The following is a 22,475-nucleotide window of genomic DNA, read 5'->3' on the forward strand; positions in this document are numbered from 1 at the left end:
CATTCCTTTATCTGGATGGAGACCTGTGGCTCTGTTCATCCAGAGCCTCCTGGTTCATGTTTACAAAAGCAAGGACTAGGAAGCTACTGTTACAACAGTAAGCAAGGAGTGGGCAGATAGGGAATTTAAATGGTATTGAGGGTCTGTGGACAGCAGAGTAACAACCACTAGGGGCGCTGTAATGGCTGCCATTAGTGGTTGCTGAACGTCTGTTACCTTGAAGGAGACAATATCCTATGCATTTGTTTCTGAATTGGCTTTAACAGCTCTGACATTAGGAAACTGAAGAACGCTAAGGAAATAAGTAGTTACAGATGTTGACAATCTTCAGCCTAAGTGTAATTCCCCTTTAAGAGACTTGAGCAAGATTCGCATTCCCATCGCTATGCAGCTGAAGTTTCAATGCCGTGCCGCTCAGGAAGAGGTGAGGAAACCCCTCTTCCTTTTCTACAATAATATATCAATGTCGAAAATTATAATTGAAGTGATCAAGTTGAAAGTGATGGAGTTTATTCCAGTGCAAAACTCAATATCTGGCCGGTAGATCGCCGGTAATATATGCGCAGGGAAAAAAAATAAAAAATGAAAGAAACCACATAGCCTGCAGACAGAGATGGGTTTCCCAACAAGCTGATGAAATGCAGTCACTAAGGTAACTAGCACACGGGGGGACCAGAACCCAACCTACTTTCTCTGCTGCCGGTACCCAGCAACATCCAAGAGGGTTTTCCGTGGAAAAGACCTGTATAGCTTCTGTACTTGCTGTTTCCATGACAACAGTCTCTTCTTCTGTGTCTCCGTAAAGGCCTGCGCAAATACATCATTTTTTTTTTTAGACAAGAACTGCAACATAATAACGCACACTATGCTATGGCAAGCGCCCCCCCCCCCCAATACACTTTTTGCAATGTATTAATTTCCTAAAATATATCTGCAATATAGTTTTGTAACACCAATACAATAGAATGTGTGTTATTACATTGCTACAAATAAGCATGATATGTCACGGTCCACCAAACCACTAGTACTGGTGTAGCAGAGCTGTGTGTCATAGCAAGTTCATCTATGAATTTCTGTAATACTGTAGGCAAATCTAATGCAGTATCTATACATGCGGCGGCTACCTCTTGGACTCTCAGAAGGGTAGACTATTACCCCGGACTACCGGTGACGTCACTGGTGCTTCAGTGATGGCAGCAAGGAGGCACGTTTGCTCTTACTGTCTGCACAGTAGCGCCTTCGAGTACACACTGTGTGCAACGGCGTCTTGATAGTGGACAAGGTAAGATGGGGACATCACAGCTGTCGTGGACGATGGGCATATGTAGATGGGCATATGTGGATGGGCATATGTGGATGGGCATATGTCCTATCATTGCAGTGCCGTGAAAGTATCAAACCAAATAATTTTTTATTCTGTAAATCTGACTGCAGCATGGAAAATTCCCGCTGAAAAATAACGCACAGTGTTCCCCTTTCCATCCCATTATTTTCCCCCATCATTGAGGCTTCACTTACTTCATGAATAAGGCATTTGTCAATCAGCTGCAAATACGAACTGATGTTTTCTTCATCCGGTCTGGACACCAAGAGCTGAGTACAGACTGAAAGGACAGGAAAAAAAAAAGGCCACAAATCTGAGCAAAAAATTACTTTGTCATGTTTGTCTAATGGTTTCCTATTATTTTTTGCTTGAAATGTACATTAGACTAAGAGTACAAAATACTTTATATCATATTGAAAGATAAAGTCATCAATGCCCGTACTGAAGAAGTCTGGACTCTCCGTGTACACGTATAAGAAGACATTAAAATAAATTAGGATGCAGAAGTGGACTGACCATCTGGGCATTAGAGCAGTGCCATATACAGTCTATTATGACTATGGCGGCTGTTAGGGGTTCAGGACCATCCTCAAGCATAAGCAAGGAAGGCCTCATGTACATGGCCCTATATACGATGCGCATCGCGGATTATGGGAGCCTGATGAGAGGGCAAATCCAATTAAACCCTGGAAACATGGTACGATAGGTAGACAAACTGATAATACCCTCCAGATGTAACATGCTGAAAGGATCTTTCCTAAAATGCAGCAAGTTCTAATCCCGAGACATCATAAATGCAGCCCCCGCAGGAAACATTTCTAAATGGATTTGCAAATGAATCCATAATAAGTGCCCCCTTCTAGATTCTAGGGACATTCACACGCTTTATCTGGTGTAGACCTCAGAAGACATCTAGCTTACCTTTACCCATAACCCTTGTGAACTGTCCTGGAAGATCTCCTTGGGATAAAAGGACACCCCCACTCTCGCCCTCTAGGTTGCCCATGTGGTGGTGTTGAATCCCACCAGAGGCAGAGTCTTTGTTATGTTGACCCTCAGTGCCGAGTAATGAAGACGGAGAGTCCGGCTCCCGGATGTGGTCTTCTGCAGTGGCGTTTTGTGCGGAGTATGCCTTGATGGGTGTAAGAATCATCTGGTGCAGTTCCTGAAGAGGACCTCGCAGGTTACCCCCTTCTAGAACGTCCTGTCCAATGAAATATACAAAATTACATTATATATACACAAATGTCAACGCCTTTACTTCCAACATTTGAACACCAGGATCCATATGTTGTGAATCACCAGGAACCAGAACACTTACCCTTTCCAATGACTTCAGGAGAATGTGCCGCTCTTTCAGCTTCTGGATACTAATGACTATTTTGTGCCTTGCACCTTTTGTGACATTCTGAAACAAAAAAAATTAAAATGTATTTATTTGTTTTTATTCCTATTTTAAGTGCTGGCTAGGATATGATTGGTTCCTTGGCATAAAAACAGCTAAGCACACAAAAGGTCAGGATCACGGCTAGACGTACCCACTATTCGGTGCTATCAAAAACTATTAACAATTGCCCTAGAGATGGCCCCAATCTTAAACTAATGGTTTACTTTAAGCCATGTCTATTACATCCAAGTTCTTTAATCGGATACAGAAATAGAGAAGGTCGCCTACCCAGAACTCTTTATTTAGCCAGAGCCCCCTGAAGGACCTAACTTTTCAATGCATTAAACCAGTGTTAGCCAACTTAGGTCTCTCCAGTTGTTGCAAAACTACAACTCCCAGCACACCCTGATGGAGTACGCTTGGAGTAGTAGTTTTGCAAAACCTGGAGTCACAAACAGCCCAGTGATTTCCAGAATGACAGATTCCGTAGAGACGTCAGACCCCTTTGGCACTGCTCAGAGATTTCTGCTACTGTCTATAGAACCTTCCATTCTGGAAATCAATCTAGAAATATCCAAGATCACAGACTTCACCAATGTCACCTTCCCATGTCATGCCTGATATCAGAAGATCATCTTGATTTGATTTACCTTTGTGGTTTCCTATATAGGGATGAGAAGCATTCATGTGTCAACGAGTGCTCCCAAACCTGTGTCTTAAGGGTACGGTCCCACATAGCGGCATCCGCATCAGGCCCAAAACCCTTCTCACTTGTTAATGACCTCCTGAACTTCCTGGGCATTACTGACTATATTGAGCGGCCAATGGCCACTGCAAGTGAGCAGTGTTTCGGCTACACTTAGGGGCCACTACGTGGGACTGTACCCCAACATCATTGGTATAAAGTTGCACAGAATCAGTCATTAAGACAGATCTATCACATGCCCTAAGAACACTGAGCTAATGGGAGCAATAGCAAAGCTTGGAATATCTTACCAGCTGCGTCATGTAGAGCACAAAATAGATTACAAAATCCCTCAACATAAAGGTATCAAGCACTGGCGTAGCTATAGGGGTCGCAGCGGTCGCAATTGCGACCGGGCCCCGAAGCCAGGGGGGCCCACGGCCCCCCGCACCACTTCAATAAAAAGTTACTATAGTAACTCGGGCCGCGGGCCCCTGTTACTATAGTAACATACTTTACTTACCTTCCTGGTTCCGGTTCGCAGCGGAGGTCCTGACGTCAATCGCTGTGCGCAGCGCATGACGTCACAGCGCTATGCCGCCGCGCACAGCATCGAGACTACAGAACTCCCGCCGCGGCCGAAGAGGAAGGTAAGGTTAGCCCTGACTGGCGGGGTCTGACTCCCGGGACCCGCCAATCAGCTGTTTTGAAGGGGCCGCAGCACTCGTACGAGAGCTGCTCCCCTTCATTCCTGTCACTTCATTCCGGTCACACTGTGAATCGGTGTCGGCGATTCACAGTGTGAGCGAGTAGTGAAATGAAGGGGAAGCAGCTCTCGTACGAGTGCTGCGGCCCCTTCAAAACAGCTGATTTGCGGGTCCCGGGCGACACATCAGCTATTGATGGCCTATCCTGTGGATAGGCCATCAATGTTTAGGGACTGCACAACCCCTAAGCCTACGATGTAGCAGGCTTAGGGGGCCCATGAGACAGGATCACAGGCTGTGTGATCTTGTCTGCTGGGCCCTGTATCTAAGCCAATCACATGGTAGGCTTAGATACATGGCCCATGCGTGATCCTGTCTGCTGGGCCCTGTATCTAAGCCTACCACACTGTAGGTTTAGATACAGGGCCCCAGCACACAGTAATCTTATACTGTATAAGATTACTGTCTGCTGGACCCTGTATCTAAACCTACAGTGTGGTAGGCTTAGCTACAGGGTCCCACAGACAGTATCACACATGGGCCCTGTATCTAAGCCTCAGGGTATGTGCACAGACACTAATTACGTCCGTAATTGACGGACGTATTTCGGCCGCAAGTTCCGGACCGAACACAGTGCAGGGAGCCGGGCTCCTAGCATCATACTTATGTACGACGCTAGGAGTCCCTGCCTCTCTGCAGGACAACTGTCCCATACTGTAATCATGTTTTCAGTACGGGACAGTTGTCCGGCAGCGAGGCAGGGACTCCTAGCGTCGTACATAAGTATAATGCTAGGAGCCCGGCTCCCTGCACTGAGTTCGGTCCGGAACTTGCGGCCGAAATACGTCCGTCAATTACGGACGTAATTAGTGTCTGTGCACATACCCTAACACATGTGTTACTAATAGTTTTTTGTGTGTTTTCTTACAGGTTCGGTCATTGGACTACGTCGGATTCCAGGACTACTTCGATGACAGCTTTTTTTTTATTGTCAATAAAATGGTTAATGAGGGTTGTGTGGGTTTTTTTTTATTTCAATAAAATATTTTTTCTATGTCTTTGTGTTTTTTTTTTAAACTATATTACTACCGCCTTAGTAATGGCCGCCGGCTGATTGACAGCATCCATTGCTAAGGCGGGGCTTAATGTTAGCCGGTGCAGAGGCTACACTAACCCCCTTTATTACCCCGGTACCCACCGCCACCAGGGGTGCTGGGAAGAGCCGGGTACGATCCAGTACCCGACCATCTGTAGTGATGGTCAGCCACCGGGGTGGCCGCAGGCTGGTATTATCAGGAGGGAAAAGGCCAAAAACAGAGGCCCTTCCCACCCTGGTAATGCTGCCTGCTGCTGCTTTATTGTATCTGGCTGGTTATGAAAATGGGGGGGACCCCACGTCATTTAAAAAAAAATAATTGGAAAGAACTATGTGGGGTACCCCCCAATTTTCATAACCAGCCAGATACAACACAGCAGCAGCAGGCAGCATTACCAGGGTGGTAGGTGCCACTGTTTTTGGCCTTCCCCAGCCTAATACTACCAGCCTGCGGCCACCCCGGTGCCTGCCCGTCACTACAGATGGTCGGGTACTGGTTCGTACCCGGCTCTTCCCAGTACTCCTGGTGGCGGTGGGTACCGGGGTAATAATGGGGGTTAGTGTAGCCTCTGCACCGGCTAACATTAAGCCTCGCCTTAGTAATGGAGGTTGTCAATCAGCCAGCGGCCATTACTAAGGCGGTGATAATAAAGTTTAAAAAGATACAAGCACATAGAAAAAATATTTTATTGAAATAAAAAAACACAACCCTCATTAACCATTTTATTGAGAATAAAAAAAACGCCGTCATTGAAGTCCTCGAATCCGAAGTCCAACAACCGAACCTGTAAAAAAAACACAAACACACAAAAATAATCTGTAACACATAAAGAAGCAAAATTATTATTCTTACCTTTCCTGGGTGGAGCGCTGGAGACGCAATGTCAGCGAGCTGGGCCCTGTATCTAATCCAATCATGTGTGATACAGTCTGCTGAGCTGTGTATCTAATCCAATCATGTGTGATACTGTCTGCTGAGCCACTGTATCTAATCCTATCATGTGTGGTACTGTCTGCTGAGCCACTGTATCTAATCCTATCATGTGTGGTACTGTCTGCTGAGCCACTGTATCTAATCCTATCATGTGTGATACTGTCTGCTGAGCTGTGTATCTAATCCTATCATGTGTGATACTGCCTTCTGAGCCACTGTATCTAATCCTATCATGTGTGATACTGTCTGCTGAGCCACTGTATCTAATCCTATCCATAGTTTATAGGGTCGTAGTGCTATAGATATGCTATGCTGTCTCATATACACACTTTTTTTTGGGGCGGACACATATGTATTGGGGCTATTTCCCCTGACATTTTAAGCCCTGAGGGTATGTTCACACGGCAGCCTCCGTTACGGCTGAAATTACTGTGCTGTTTTCAGGAGAAAACAGCACCGTAATTTCAGCCGTAATGGCATGTGCAGGCGTCTTTTGCTGCGTCCATTACGGAAGTAATTGAAGCTGGTTTTCCATGGAGTCCATGGAAAACGGCTCCATTTATGTCTGAAGAAGTGACAGGCACTTTTGACAGCGGCGCGTAAAAAAAAATGACCGTCGGCACAGAACATCGTAAGACCCATTCAAATGAATGGGCAGATGTTTGCCGACGCTTTTGAGCCGCATTTTCGGACGTAAAGCAATGCTAAAACGCCCGAATTACGTCCGTAAATAGTGTGTGTGAACCCAGCCTTAGTGACGCCCCGGCTGCTAGTGCTGCATTGTTGGGTCACTTAGGAGACCCAGCGATGCAGCTGAAAGCGGACCGTCGGCCATGAGAAGTTTGCGGGGGGGGGGGCCCAGTAAGAATTTTTGCATCGGGGCCCATGAGCCTCTAGCTACGCCCCTGGTATCAAGTATTTACCTAAATGTACTTCGAAAAAGAAAAATCTTACCTGTGCCTCCAGCTGACACTCATTGAGGGACATCATCTCCTCGTACGTCATCTGAGAAAACAGGGCTGCGTACTTGTGCAAACGAAGACTTTTGAGCCACGCAGGGACATCTAAAAGACCAGCATAAAACAATATAATAAAGTCGAACTGCAAACAGATAACAAAGTTGCTCATATTACCACTTAGAAAGTACGAACGTGTGTGTGTGTGTGTGTGTGATACACACATATATACAAAAAAATACCCACACTATATATTACACACACACACGTATTATAGGTGTTTGTGAGCATCTATATACATACTCATTGTTAGATATACAATCTATATATCTAACAACGTGTGTGTGTGTGTGTGTGTGTGTGTGATAGAACATATATATATATATATATATATATATACATACACACACACACACACACACACACACACACAACAATTAGAATAGACTAATATGTTAGAATTAAAACATCTTTACATTCTAAAAACTTACAGAATAAAAACAATTTTTAGGTTAGAATATTGTTAAATTCATAAGGTTTTAAATAATCAAACATTATAACCTCTGACATTACACCTATTAGATATACGTATAAAATATGACACAACTATAGACAGAATTAAACATGCAGATTGTCTAATATGTGGCAAAATTGTCAAGTCTACGACGTGTTGGATGTCTGGGGCCTGGAGTTGGCCCTCGGGGTGTGAAGATTTGCGCGCCTACAGGGTACCGTCATGTGATTTCTGCTTTTCGAAAGATCAGTGCAGCGATTCATAGTATGCGGGAAGTGGTAAATGTTTGGCACATCGCACAAAAAAACAAAACCAATCGGATTATTGGGAATATTTTTTGCTTCTATGTAGCAATTTATTCAGCATATGTCCTCATGTGCGTCTCACCGCCTGCGCTCGCTCCCAGCGTTCCGGAAACGTTCAATAAGAGTAAATGTGCCACTTGCAGCTAAAACCCATTAGTTTAATTTTCGTATTGCATGCGGCACAACTTCACCCAGCTGCCAGGGTATTTTTCACATGGCCACTCCCCAGAGTCTTTGCCCCACGTCTCGCAGCCCCGGTCACTCAGGGGACATGCAATTTTGCAGCTGTCAAGAAGGAATAACTGAGCCGCAACAAGTGTGCTACTCCGATAAAAAACATGGATCAAAGATGCTATAGACATCTAAAGATAGACGAATATTTGTGAGGGGGCGCCTGGCACGACTTAAGTTGCAAGATGCAAATTTGGCGCGATTTAAGTCTTTACGCTTTCAATAGTTGTGCATGGTCCACAGTTGTGCTACATGCGGTTCCTACTGGCTTCTAAGGCAAGATGGGAAGTCAGAACCATTGTGGTATACAACAATGCATGGCAAAAGCAGAGGTCTTATACAATGTGATATTAAGCCAAACCAAACGTCTAGATCAAACTGCATGCAAATCACAGAATGCCCTATCCGTAAGGGGATATTGTCCTTATAACATCCTCCCACCCACTTCAAATTCCCCTCCCGTCATATCAGATGCTCAGGCGGATTAACGTTTTTTTCCTCATACTTTACACTGCATTTCTGCTTGTTTACATTTGTGTAAATACAGACTTTTTAAAAAGACAGTGCATATAGAGCCGATTTCAGTTACAGCTAGGACAGAATAATTATAAACTAAAGTAACTTTTGCCATATCGCTAATTGGGAACATAGGCATTTTGCGTTGAGAGCAAAGGATGTCCAAGCTCTCTATTCCCCCATATCCACCCTCCTCCCACGGACTTACCATCTAGAGATTGTATTAATATATTGTTGTTACGTTGCTCGAGACGGTCTTTAAACAGGCACCGGAGTTGAACATTTATGTTTAATTGGTTTATAATTATGGCTGAATTAATACTGTATTCTACCGGACCATAGGTGGCGCCTTATCTTTATACTATGGGGTTCTTCGGCACTCATTATGGCCAAAATTGGCTGGTGTAGATCAACCAAACAGCTCGTTGATCGCCGCTCGTTTGCTCCTTTCACAAGAAGCTATGATCAGTAATGTATGGGTACAAGCGCTCGTTACTATGATTGCTCTTCCCCATACATTTCCATCATGTTGGCAGCACGTCTCTGTTCACACAAGTAGATGTGCTGCTGACAACGATAATATTTTGCGCTGCATAAATACTATCAGCTGATTAACATTTACATAGAGCGATCATCGGGAACGAGTGTTCATACGAATGCACATTTGCCTGATGATGGCCCCACGTAAAAGGGCCCTTACTCTATAATGTACCTTGTATCATCGGCAACTTTCAGATATTGGGATTTAGGCTACATGCACACGTTGCTTAAGCTGCAGAAAATGTGCACCAAAACCGCAGCAATACGCAGGAATTTCGCAGGTAAAAACCACACCTAACCATGCGTTTTTCAGTGTGGTTTTTACGTGTCGATGCGTTTTCGTGCGATTTTCCTCAGCACTAGGCATATACAAGCGGGAACGCAAGATAAATTCACATGTTGTGGATTTTAAAATCTGCACCGCAGGTCAATTTACATGCAGAAAAATACTGCAGCGTGTACATAAGATTTCCTGGAATCTCAGACTATGCTGGTACTGTATTACGCTGTGGTTTTGTCGCACGCAAATACGCACGGCAAAACCGCACGTAACACGCATCGTGTGCATTGACCAGAATGAGTCTCTTCTATTTGTATTTTAAAGTATAAAAATTCAATAAAAAACATGGTCTTAAAAAGCAAAACAAAAAAAAATAAAAAATAAAAACTATAACCCAACCACTAGTGATTAAATGAAGATTAGGAGGCGACTCTTACCCCCCAGTTAGGTAAATGCTCATTGGTTACGTGCTGCTGGAATGCTACCAATCAGTGTTTGTTCAGCATCAGGTCAGCGCAAAATTAATAGAAGAACCGCGGCAGACAAAAAGTGGGGATTATAGAAGTTTTGCCAAGGGGACTGCATAGCCCCTTGGATCTATTTCTCCTTGGGATAATTGAAGTCGGTATAGAATCTGCTATGTGGCCCAGCAACTAAGGGGGCCCATCTCCACATAAAAGTAGTGAGGCAAAGACCAGAGGAAACGAAAATAATCATAAGCCATTCACGTCCTCCATTCAGAGTTCTGCTGTGAGGCCCCGTGGTTACTGGTTACACCCCGGCATTGAAAATATTCTTTACCTACAACGGGCAGACATTTTTCCACATTCCCTCTACATCCAATCACCATTCATACGGAACCCGATGCGCACACCCCCTACTCAGAGGACCCTACTTTACTCACCTTTCATACCGCTTCCTTCATCTTGGAATGTATTACGCGCAGAGGGGTCTTCTAAGTGCTCACTCCCACCACTCCCCGAAGAGGCTACGCTGCTTTGTGGAGACAGGGGGGCATGATCAGATGGGACAACCTGGGATCCTCTGGCTCTCAAATCTTCATGAGACATCCACCCATGTCCGAGCGGCTGGTTTGGCACATTCATGGGCGGAGTGAGGGACACAGATCTTTTCAAGGGGCTATGGTGCGTCTGGCCTGAGAGAACTGAAAAATAAGGAAACGTAATTGATAAAATCCAGCAACAGCATAAGCTTAAAAAAAAAAAAATGTGCTCTTTACAGATAGAAAATAGTATAACTAAATCCCAATGGGCTCTACCCAATACAAGGGTTTGGAAAAAAAAAGTAAAAGTTTTTGTCCTGCAAAAACAGTGCCACACCTGTCCACAGGTTGTTTGTGGTATTGCAGTTCTGCAATGGAGCTGCAATACTAGACACAAACCATAGGCAGGAGGAGCAGTGTTTCTGGAAGAATGAAGCCATGTTTTTCTAATCCTGTACAACCCCTTTAAGCCAGTGACCAAAGTTCTAAAGTTCTCGGCCATGACCACAGTACCAGCATGCTGTGCGCTAATGATATCACTCACATCCCTCATCACTACACCAATTTTACTCTGAATAGATTGGTTATCCCCAAATAAGTTTTAAGGGAAAGCTTTATGACAGGAGATAAACTAGTCTGGAAAAGAGAAAGCAAACAATGGAACTGTGCCATATAGTCAGCAGATTCACTATATAATTTTAACTAAAGCAATCCCAATCAATCAAGGAAACATTCAACAGGATATTTCGGGGCGGACGTTCTTATAAGCCAACGTGTTTTGTCTTTAACAATCCTGCTGGTCTTGTAGTATCCTTGGGTGCACAGGTTGTAGTTGCTCCGAGACCCTTTTGCATGAGAGGGCCCAAAGGCCGCTATCACATAAGACACCATCATTATAAAAGGCTCATGGTAGGTGGAGGCCTCGTTACAGATTTTGCAGTGGGGCCTAGGAGATTCACGTTACGCCTCTGAACACTATACATACAATAAAAAAAGGCATCGCCTATAACACTCTTCCATAAATTTTAAATCAAAAAAACAAAAACAAAACCCCATACATTGTAAAAATTCAGACATGCAATAGTCCAGGAAATGTGATAAATTAAAATAATTGGACAGAAATCTTATCAGCAGAAACAGCGCCACACTTGTTCGTGGAGCTGGGCTGTAATACCAGACATAGCCCTGGACATGAATGCAGCATTCAATTGCCAAACAGGCCAGGGACAAGAGTGGCGCTGTAGACGGCTTATTCCAAATCTCTGGAAAGCCCCTTAAAGGGGTTTTCCCATCACAGACATTTGACATATCTACAGGATGTCAAGTGTCAGATGCGGGTCCCACCTCTGGGTCCCAGATCTATCTCTAGAACGGGGCCCCCTAAACCCCGTTCTACTGCTCTGTGTTGTGGCTGAAGAGTGATTCCAGACCATGAAATACGGAAACAGCATAGCTCGCTGTGCTACGCTGTTTCCGTAACTCCCATAGTAGGGAATGGTAAATACAGAAGCCGCATAGCATGCGAGCTACGCGGTTTCCGTAACGACCATTCAGTTCTACGGGAGTTACGGAAACAGCGTAGCTCCGCAGTTTCCTTCCTTATGGTCAGGAATCACTCTTCAACCACAACAAAGCAGTAGAGCGGGGTTTAGGGGGACCCGTTCTAGAGATCGGTGTGGGTACCAGAAGTGGGACCTGCATCTGACAATTATGACATAGCCTGTGGATATGTCAAATGTTTGATGGCAAAAGCCCTTTCAATTTAAGTCATCATTTTACAGGAAGTTTTGCACTCTTCCGGGTAGTTCAATACAGCTTTTTACAACTATTATAGGGACCAGAATTTGATAATTCAGCACCTACCAAATCCTATTAATGCCAGATTCTGGGAGTTATACTGTGCTATTATACTGCCCCCTGTGGGCAAGAAATGTATGAAAAATGTTATATCTGACTATAAACAATCTTTAAATTTCCAAACTAATGGATCACAGTTGAACCACCTGCCAATTCCAGAACCGGATTATTTATAATTATTTTTTATTCTCGCTCTATGACGCGAAGGACTCACGAGCAGAGATTAGTGAAAGACTGTGGCAGCCTCTTCCCCAGGAGGACTTTCTATAGTCTCCGAGGATCGCTCTACAATTACTAAGGGTGACAGTTTAATGGATTTCTCCGAACCGTACAAGTTAGAAAGCAGCAGCCGCTTGTGGTCAGGATCTTCGGTTAATAGATACCATAATTTGTATCTCCATGTAGAGAGATCCTCATGCAGGAGACAAGTAAATTAAAACAGTCAAGAAGTATTGAACCAGAACAGTCACCACCGACGTTCTGGTGGCCGATGAGGGCGAATCCGCTCCTAGAGACTGAAGTTTAATTTGTTGTATAGATAGCTATACATATATTAGAGAGATGGATGTATCCTAGGATATCACTTTTCAGATACTCCAGATTATCAGATAAATGTAAAACTCACTTGCATTCCGTTCGCTCTGCTCAGTTTTCGGCTATGGTTTGTGAAATATCAAATTAAAATGGCGTTTCTGGATTATCAAATGCCGGATTAAAAAAGACATTCCACCGTGTATACAGGTTATGCTGCCTCAATGAAAAGCTTTGTAAAGATTGCAGGGGTGTGTGGGCAGCAAATTGCCCACCACTGCCTGGAAAATCTACCGGTAGACTAACAGCAGGCACAGGCTGCCCTAAAACAGCTGGTGTGTACGGACGACGAGCTGACAGGAAAAATGTAAACGGATTTCAATTTCCAGCTTTTCGGCCTGGTGTGCAAATTGTAGTAATTTAGTGATTTTAGTTTATCCGATAACTGCCTGACAACCAATATGGCCACCATGACCGCTCTCATGTATTGGTCACCCAGGTTCATAAACACAAATCTGGTTATTTAATACTGGAGCCAGGAATGTCTCGCTGCCTATTTCATGACTACGGAGAATCTCGATTCAGGAGTCTAGGAAAGCTGGGTGACAACCAGGGACATATCTAGGGCGGCCTTAGACTGGTTGATGCCCTATGCAATACCTATTGATGCCCCCCTCTGTGATTGTATCATTTGAGCACAATATGATAAATCATACAGTGGCCAAGTACCATCACCGTAAGGAACACGCAAGACGCTGCCGGACCGCTGCCTAAACAATCCTTTCCAACCAATAAACTAGGGGTAGTATCAGGTGGGGGGCAAGTTTCGGGTGCCCAGGCCATCAAGGTTGCACACCCCTTAGGCCGGCCCTGCTAAGGTACCAGTCGCACCCAGTCCCTGAGGGGGCTCATAGGGCCCTCTATCACATAAGACACTAGTTTCGTAAATGGCACATGGTAGGTGCAGACTTTGCACTGGGCCATGGAGCTATAAAAGGGGTTTTCCCAAAATGATAAATGATCACCTATCCACAGGCGATAACTTTTTTGGATTGCTGGGACCCCCACCATTTGTGAGAACAGGGGGCCACAAACCCAGTGTTCTTCCTTACTGCTTGACCACAGTGAGGACATTGAATGAAGTGGTTCCATTCAATGTCTATAGGAAAAAGGAAAAACAGCCAACCAAGTACAGCGTCCAGCTGTTTCCGTCATGCTCATAGACCTAGAACGGAGCAGCGGGCGCATGCTCAACCACCGCTCCATTCAAGCTCCTCCACAGGGTGCAGCAGGAGGATCTGGGTGTTCGGGTCCCCCTGTTCTCACGACCGGTGGATAGGTGATCATTTCTGATTCTGGGAAAACCCCTTTAAATTACGCTCCTGTTGACAACCTCTAGGACAGTGGTCTCCACCCTACAGCTGTTGAGAAACTACAACTCCCAGCATGCCCTGACAGCTTCATTCCAGGTGTAGCAGCTTCACAACAGCTGGAAACCCACTGGTTGGAGATTACTGCTCTGCGAGCTGTCATAGCGGCCATATTAGCAGTCACCCAGCTTTCCCCACTAACGTACACAACTAAACAATTGAATACAATTTTGAACTTGACTGAAAGAAAGTGTAACTCCATTAATCCTTCATGGGGGAAATTTATCAAAAATGGTGCAAAGGGAAAGTGGAGTAGTTCCCCCATAACAACCAATCAGGTTGCTTCATTCACTTTCAAAAAGGCCTTTGAAAAATGAGAGCTTGTACCTGATTGGTTGCTATGGGCAACTGTTCCACTCTTACTATGCACTAGTTTTGATAAATCTGTCCCGGTGTTTTATGGAAGATATTTTCTTTTGAGAGGCCGGGAAGGAATTGTATGAATGAAATGTACAGCTTTGGTTTAAGAATAAAACTACAGTGAGCGTACTCTATGGAATGAAGAGCAGCACACCGCTCGTTCCAAGGCCGCATTTACACATTCACAGCTAGACACCTGTTGGATCACTTGCCTGCTGAATCTGATCTACAGTCACTGCACCGATACATAAATGGTGCACGATATATAAAGATATTAAAAACACAGCTGCCTGCTTCATACCGATCGCTTCTCATTCCTACAAAACCCCAAAACATCTGTATGTCCAAGGTGTCCGGAGAAAAGACGATCTCCAGGGAAGAGTGGGATAAAATTCCTCAAAGGCAACGTGAAAGACGGACATAGAACTATAAGAAGTCTGGTTACAGGTATTGCTGCTAAAGGTGACCCATAAGGCAATGGCTTTTTTCCCCTGTAAATTAAATGGTTTCGGTATAAAATTTTACTACTTAAAGGGGTTCTCTGCTTTTTGCAATCCATGGTGCAGAAATCTGTGGGGGGGAACCGGGTAGTGTTTAACGCCTCTTCAGCGCCACCACAGGGGAAATTAAGCATTACATGGAGACACACACACCTAATAAATAAAGAGGTCTCCCAGGGATTTATTCTATTTTGGCCAGACTTCTGTAAATAAAGCTTAAATAATTATATAATAAAAAAATACCGCAACTTCTTAAAATACTTCAACTCAAATTGCGCCAAAAATTGAGATTTTAGACACACTGCACCTCATTAGTCAAATTATTTATTTATTTTTTTAAAAAGTGGCTAGAACAATGGCATGGCTAAATGGAGTCATAAAATGCGCCAGATTGGCATGCAACACAATTTTAACACAAGATAAACCAAGCTGGACAAGAGGTGGCGTACAGAAGAGAAGTGTCCGACATGTCCAGCAAGATACGACAAATCTATTGTAGTGTGCGCGACTGTGATAAGACAGGCAGAAGTTGCGCCAAAGTTATCTAGTTTTAAGCGGTCTAAATTTCAGACAACGTTAATAAATCTGCCCCTTTGTTTCCTTTTGTAGATCTCTGCCTACTGTCTGTAAACTTGTTTGCATTCAGAGGCTGAAAACCTTCCTTGACCTCGTTCTGTACACACAGCGACAGTTTGCTACAATGTATCAGCGTAGGCAATATTATTTATGAGCTAAAATTGCGAGCATCCAAAAGTTTGCCAGTTCACATATTAAAATCACATACAAAACAGCTTCCATGTTAGAAGCCCATATGAGAAAGGCCTTGTGAAGACCGAAACGCGTAAGCAATATTTTGTATTCAATTTTAATATACGTGAACTAATAAACTTTGGATCATCTGGATGCTGGCAATGCTGGATTCTTTTCCTGAAGTGTTGAAGCTTATGTCCCAACATTTCCGAGTCACGTGAACACTCCTGGAAGTACGGATCTTGCTGGAGCTGGTTTTGGGCATTTGCCGTGCCATATGTGAAATCTGCGAGCCAAGCACCGTAGCAATACAAACTCCACAAAGTGGCGCAGTTTTCCACTTTGAGTGCTCTAACTGACCTAGAGTCTCTACCATAACGGTCAATCCGCTCCCGATTAGAGAAGGTATTCAGCTTCTGTTCCAATCTACACATGAATATTTCCATTCACTTACTGTTACAATTCTTAAACCATTTCTAAGATCTGGTATTTTAGAAAACAGCAGATGTTTTCATTATACAAAAATTAAGCTTTATGTCCCGAAGATTGGGCTGCTTCAGACTGGACCACCATAGGATTCTCCATTCGGCACATGCGCTGACGCAATAAAAAGGGCCCAAAAGGTCCAGCAGAAAACAACCCCATTTTGAGCCAATCACTTGCCACTACGGTTAATGATAGGTCCTGCATGTTCTATGAGCACAACAAAGTTTACAATGTGATTAAATGTAGCGTGTACACATTCTGTATAGGAGGGGGATGGGTCCTCGAAATTACCTCTGTTGAGCCCAAGGAACCTCAGTCCTACACGGAGCAATGGTAGCCCTAAATCAACATACACCATTATGCACGACATATGAACTACTCGCAGAATACTTGGATACGTCTCTCTCCTTTATTTTCATCTTTGCACAGTTCACCAAGTTTCAAAGCAGAGTTTTTAATGCTAGACCCAAAGTGCAACATATATCCTCCAACAGTCTGTCCAAGCCATCAGGAAGATCTAACTATATACACACACACACACACACACACACACACACTATAGAAAATATAACCATCTTCAATTCACTACATTAGGTCCACGTTTAGAGTACTTGATTAAACTGCATACTTTGTTTTCGGCATGTTGGGCTGCGTCAGGCATACAGTTGCCATTTAAGTGCCATCGATAGGTTGTCAAAAGGTACTACACCCCATCAAATAAAGTTGTTTAATGATGAAAATAATTTTATTTATTAGGGCAGTAATCTCTAAAGACCCATTTACACCGGCTGACACTGCCACACGGAGCCATGTATGGGGACGAGCGGTCGTTACTCCGATCACTCATCCCCATACATCATGTTTACACAGGGAGATGTGCTGCCGACAACGATAATCTTTTACTTTTTCAAAACAATACGACCAGCAGCTCGAGCGTTTGCTCGTCCATCTGCTGATCGTTCCCCTTTTTACACTGGCCAATTATCGGCAACGAGCGTTATATTAACACTAGTCTTCCCGATAATCGTCCTTGTGGCTCTCCAGTCAGTGTTGGACTGGGGCTCTTTGGAACCACTGGAGGAAATGGTTATGGAGGACCCAACCACCATCTATACAGAACATGCACATCCACTTTTAATTCCATCATAAACTTTGCTGTTATCATTACGCACACAGGACATATCAATAAGAACGAATAGGTTATTTGTGAATCATCCCACCAGAAAATTACCCTTGTAGCAAGCGATTGGCTCAAAAGTCAGCTTTAAAGAAGCTGGTCTTAAGCGGTATCAGAGCAGAGTCCCACCATAGGATCCTCTGTTACTTTGGTGGGCCAGTCCAACATGGTCTTTAACTGTTGCAAAACTACAACTCCAAGCATGTCCAGACATCTGCAGACTTTTAGGGCATGCTGGGGTGATCGTTTTGGAACAGCTAGAGAGCAACAGACTCTTTAAAGGGTACGTCCTTCAGATTCCTTAAAGGGCATGTTTACATTTGCAGACAGCGGTTTTATTGCTCCAGTAGATAAAAAAAAAAAAACAAAGCAACTTTTCAAATACGCTAGATTAAAAATATCCTACTGTTTTGTTTATACAGCTCCTATGTAGATCTGTGTGTTTCTATAGTTACAGACTACAAACAAACCCTGTGTAGTCAGATTCTTTTTTTGGGTTGTAACTTTTTGCGTAGCTTAGAAATTGAACATTTCCAAATAAACAATAAACGGACGACTTACTTGTGCTTGTACTTGTTCCAATAGCATTGATGGTTGTAGGGACAGAGGAAGAGGGGTACAGGGGCAAATGTCCATTCTCACAGCTCACGTTCTTGTCCTGCCAGTTAGAGGAACTGACACAGATCCCGGAGTCACGAGAATTCGGCCAGCCGTTCAGTTTATCATCCGAGTTCTGTCTTTGGTGGTAGTAATGCATTTGCCCATAATCCAAAGAGTCTGATCGACACCGCCCCTGGGTAACAAAGTTCCCCGACGTACGGTCGTCTAAGTGATTCAGCCACATTGCCAAAGCGCTCCTGTCGTCCAATGAAGTGGCCGGGTGTATCAAGGCGTACGACAACAACTGACGGCTCTCTTCTATGTGCTGGTTGTGTTCTATCGAATGAGCCAATAGTTTCGGCAGCAGCTTCATGTACTCCACCTTTGCGTCCATGTTCCCAGGCTTTAGTAAAGGCAGGTGGGTTAAAAGCTGAGAGATCACCGTGTCCTTGGATTCCTGTTGCCACTGGTTAATGATTGCTGAAAGAGAAAAAAAAAAAAAAAAAAAAATATCAGGCAACTTTTCCTTACTTCTCACAGTAACATTTTTCAGAATGTTTGCATATAGGCAGCTTTTTATTTACATCTAAAAAAAAATATAAAAAAATAAAATAAAAAAAAATCATTAACTTAAAGTTAGTGTATAAAACCCGACCAAAATTATTATGTATACCAAAAATATCCATACATACAAATACATGCATAAAAAGTCTATAAAAAATAAATAAAATAAATATCCATATAAAAAAAAAAGAAGGAATATAGAACACAATTTAAAACCGCCAAAGTGAACTCTTTGATTCAGTCCATCAAAATGATGTCCCACCCCTGAGGAGTGTCATGTTGCTTTAATGCCTGCATGTGATCATAGGTGCATAGGGGGAAATTTAGTGTTCACGCCAGGTACTATACAATTGTTCGGTGTACTCAAATTAGGGCCTTGTTTCTCAGAGTGGTAGCAATAGATTCTATATGGCAGGAAAAAAATAAAAAAATAAATATATATTTTTAATTGTTAAATGCATCTGGCTGTAAGCCGACTCATGATCAGTATAACTAACCGTGTTAAAAGCTACTCCGTGTTTTATGTAGATCTAATTCAGGAGATACAGCAATATAATGGATTATGGGTTGGGCATAAGGAGGAATTGTTCTTGCGCTTTCACCACCTAAACTTACATTGCGGCACCATCTGTGGTATTTTTTTCAGGAACGACATAGCCCTTTTATTTTGGTACTGTATTGGACATTGTGTTCACTATATGCAATTATATAGGCACGATATGGCAATATTAGAATGGTGGCATTACTTCGGCCCTATATGACGCGGTTATTTGAGTAGTGTAGCATTAGTCTTAAGCCCTGTTCATACTGAGTTTTCTGCCGCAGTTTTTGCCGCGGAAACCATGGCAAAAAACTGCAAAAATTGCCTCTTATTGATTTATATGGGAGGTGGAGGCGTTTTTTCCCTGTGACCAAAAAAAAAAAAGAAACCGCTCGCGGGAAAAAGAAGCGACATGCCCTATCTTGAGGCATTTTCAGCCTCAAAACGCCCCATTGAAATCAATGGGAGACTGAAATAAACGCTTTTTTTTTACGCAATTTGATGTTTTTTGGCAAAACCCGCTCGCGTTTATTCCCTCTGTCTGTTGAATAGCTTAAAAAATGCGTCAAAACGCGTGTGGTGCAAAACCACTTCCAAAAAACCGGAGCTGATTGAGGCAAAATTTTCTGCCTGCAAAAAACTCCATGTGAACAGGGCCTTATATGTCATCCCTCACCCACCCAATTTAATTATTTTTTTTTTAAATTAAAAATGCAGGGGGCTCCAACACATCTACCATGATCAGGCCTTGTGAATAAGGAAGGTCTATGCGGTTGGTCTCTGTGGGCATTATTAGCACTCTCCAGGCCTCATTTATGGATCGGACAGGACAAACACTAAACAAAACAAACCCCCCCCCCCCCCTCCAAGACTTTGTGGTGATCAATAGAAATCCCAAAATGCATGAACGTGATCACAACAGACGTTTTCAGGGATAAATATTGACGTATCAAACAAATAAAACATGTCAAGTGAACACCCATAACGTTGGCTCAAAAATGCTGAAGCGGACAGATGGTAATATAATCAATGAAGACGGGTGAAGCGCACAAAACAGATCTGGAGCGTTTAAAAGATGCAACAATCAGGCGGAAAAGGAGAAAACGATTCCAAGACAAGAAAACTCTGCCTGTAAACGGCTCAAACGAGACAATAAAAGTCCTTATTTGTATGAAAGTGAATGAACTAGAATCGCACATTTGTAAAAATCCACCTTATAATAAACCCAAAACAAAAAAAAAACAGCTTTATATCCAAATTACTATTGGTTATATAGTATGATATTGTGCATGGGGTGGCTCCATTTTTTTTAAAGCACCTGTAGGCCTCAAGTCCAGGGTTGGCAATCGTACGTAAATTCAAAGACTGGTCGTAGAAGTATGGGGATATTTGGCCACCTGCTTGTAATAAAAAGGATTTAAAAAAAATTTAGTTTATTTTTTTCTAGCTAGAAGTTACTGCAGATTGTGATTGCAATAATTTTACATAAATTGCTGCTCATATTAACGTATATTAGTATTGCGAACTAGAGTGACATACTACTAATTAAAGTAGTATTCGCATTGCAGACATTTATGCCATAATATGTCTAATAGGGTGGGGGTACCTATCGTGAAAATGAGCCCACTCATACCAGTTCCCATACTTCCCAACCATCCCGGATTTAGCGGGACAGTCCAGGATTCCGGGTGCTGTCCCAGGCGGCCGGTGGTATGTCCAATGGTGAAGCATGGAGCTCCCCGCTTCACCATCTACTATGCAACACCGGCAGTGGGACGCTCGGCATAGACCGGAGCGATGCTGTGACGTCATCGTGCCTGTCTGCGCCAAGTCACTCTTAGCACATAGCGAAGGAGCAGAGGGGATCTCCTCCACTCGTCGTGAGAATGAGGTTAGGCAGGTATTTTTTTATTAGACACTATTGGGGTATTACACTTTATGGTGCAGCTAAAGGGCTATTATTCTGTGCGGGAGCACCTGTGTGGGCCTTCTATAAGGGCGTTATCCTGTGTAGGAGGGACTATGGGGCATTGTACTGTGTGGAGGCAACTATTGTGACAATGTGGGGGGCCCTATGGGGACATTATACTGTGTGGGGTGTTCTACGGGAGCATGAGTGTGGGGAGGCACTATGGGAGCATGATAGATACTGTGTGCACCGCATCGGTTGTCCCTCTTTGCAATACTTGAAAGTTGGAAGCGATGCCCTTTCCACTAGATGATGTGGACAAAAAGTGAATGGAGAGGTAATCAGCTTGCTTAGCTCTTTCTGGAACACCCGTAGCATTTAATGGAGAGGACATATGCGTGGTCACCTCTATTAAGCCAGTCACTGGTTGTGCATGGTGGAGAAGGGTTCACGGGACTCCCATTCTCCCAATAATGGAGGTTCGTGGGGTTCGGATACCTATTAGACATTTATGGCACATGAGATGGTTGGTTACCCCATTGTGGACCATCAAGCGATGCCAGTTTAAGGCCTCATTCACACTTCAGGGCTAAATATGACCCCGAATATGGTCCAACATTTAGCTTCATAGTCACGTCAATGTTGTGTCAGTTATTTGGTGGGGTGACACATACATATATATATAGAGTTTGTGTTGTTCTCATTATCAATGGGAGGATGGTCCATCCAAAAATACAACCTTTCACGTGCATCCATGTGACCTGCGTCTCAATATCTCTGCCCTATGACTGAGCGCTCAGTTTAGCAAGGGACTGTCTCCACAAACTGCAATAACCCCTTCTAAATTAGATTTGTCAATTGAATTTGGCTGATGTATCTCCGAGCTAAATGGAGATTTTTATTTTTTTCAGAGCATAATACTTCTTTTTTAACCTGCCAATTCAAATATGGGCTAAAAACGCAGCTTCCAGATTTTCTCTGTTTTTCTGGTGCGCGCAGGATGGAAAAAACAGCCACAGACAACAACAAAAACAAGGAAAAGTAGACAAAACTGAGTGACATTCAGTGGAAAACCTCAGTGAGTCACCGGGGAACAAGGCCGTTTTTAACGCGAGTCAGCTTAATATGGTAGCGGTGCAAGAACATCAGGCATTTAAAGGTTCACGGAAATCTGCAGACGCACAGCGATGTCACTTTTATAGACTGTGCTACAAGCACCAGCCCCACTGCTGCCATCAGTAAATTTATCAGCTGTAATACTGTAGTAAAATTCTAGTGACGGGTCCAGACCC

The 22,475-nt window shown here is 43.5% G+C and overlaps 1 protein-coding gene across 2 annotated transcripts in view; it reads right to left on the reverse strand.

Moving 5' to 3' along the window:
• Positions 1 to 22,475, reverse strand: part of SAMD4A (sterile alpha motif domain containing 4A) — a 63,472-nt gene that overhangs the window by 6,902 nt on the left and 34,095 nt on the right. Inside the window, exons 3-9 of one of the 2 annotated variants that reach the window (XM_075844140.1) lie at positions 18,131 to 18,649; positions 10,380 to 10,640; positions 7,088 to 7,197; positions 2,646 to 2,732; positions 2,246 to 2,528; positions 1,519 to 1,604; positions 689 to 807 (exon numbers count right to left, since the gene is read on the reverse strand). In XM_075844140.1, the coding sequence (XP_075700255.1) occupies positions 689 to 807; positions 1,519 to 1,604; positions 2,246 to 2,528; positions 2,646 to 2,732; positions 7,088 to 7,197; positions 10,380 to 10,640; positions 18,131 to 18,649 (1,465 nt within the window). The remainder of the gene's footprint in view (positions 1 to 688; positions 808 to 1,518; positions 1,605 to 2,245; positions 2,529 to 2,645; positions 2,733 to 7,087; positions 7,198 to 10,379; positions 10,641 to 18,130; positions 18,650 to 22,475) is intronic. The other variant, XM_075844141.1, reaches the window with a different exon arrangement.

Source organism: Rhinoderma darwinii, chromosome 12 (assembly GCF_050947455.1).
Source record: "Rhinoderma darwinii isolate aRhiDar2 chromosome 12, aRhiDar2.hap1, whole genome shotgun sequence".
In the NCBI taxonomy this organism is placed as follows: domain Eukaryota; kingdom Metazoa; phylum Chordata; class Amphibia; order Anura; family Rhinodermatidae; genus Rhinoderma; species Rhinoderma darwinii.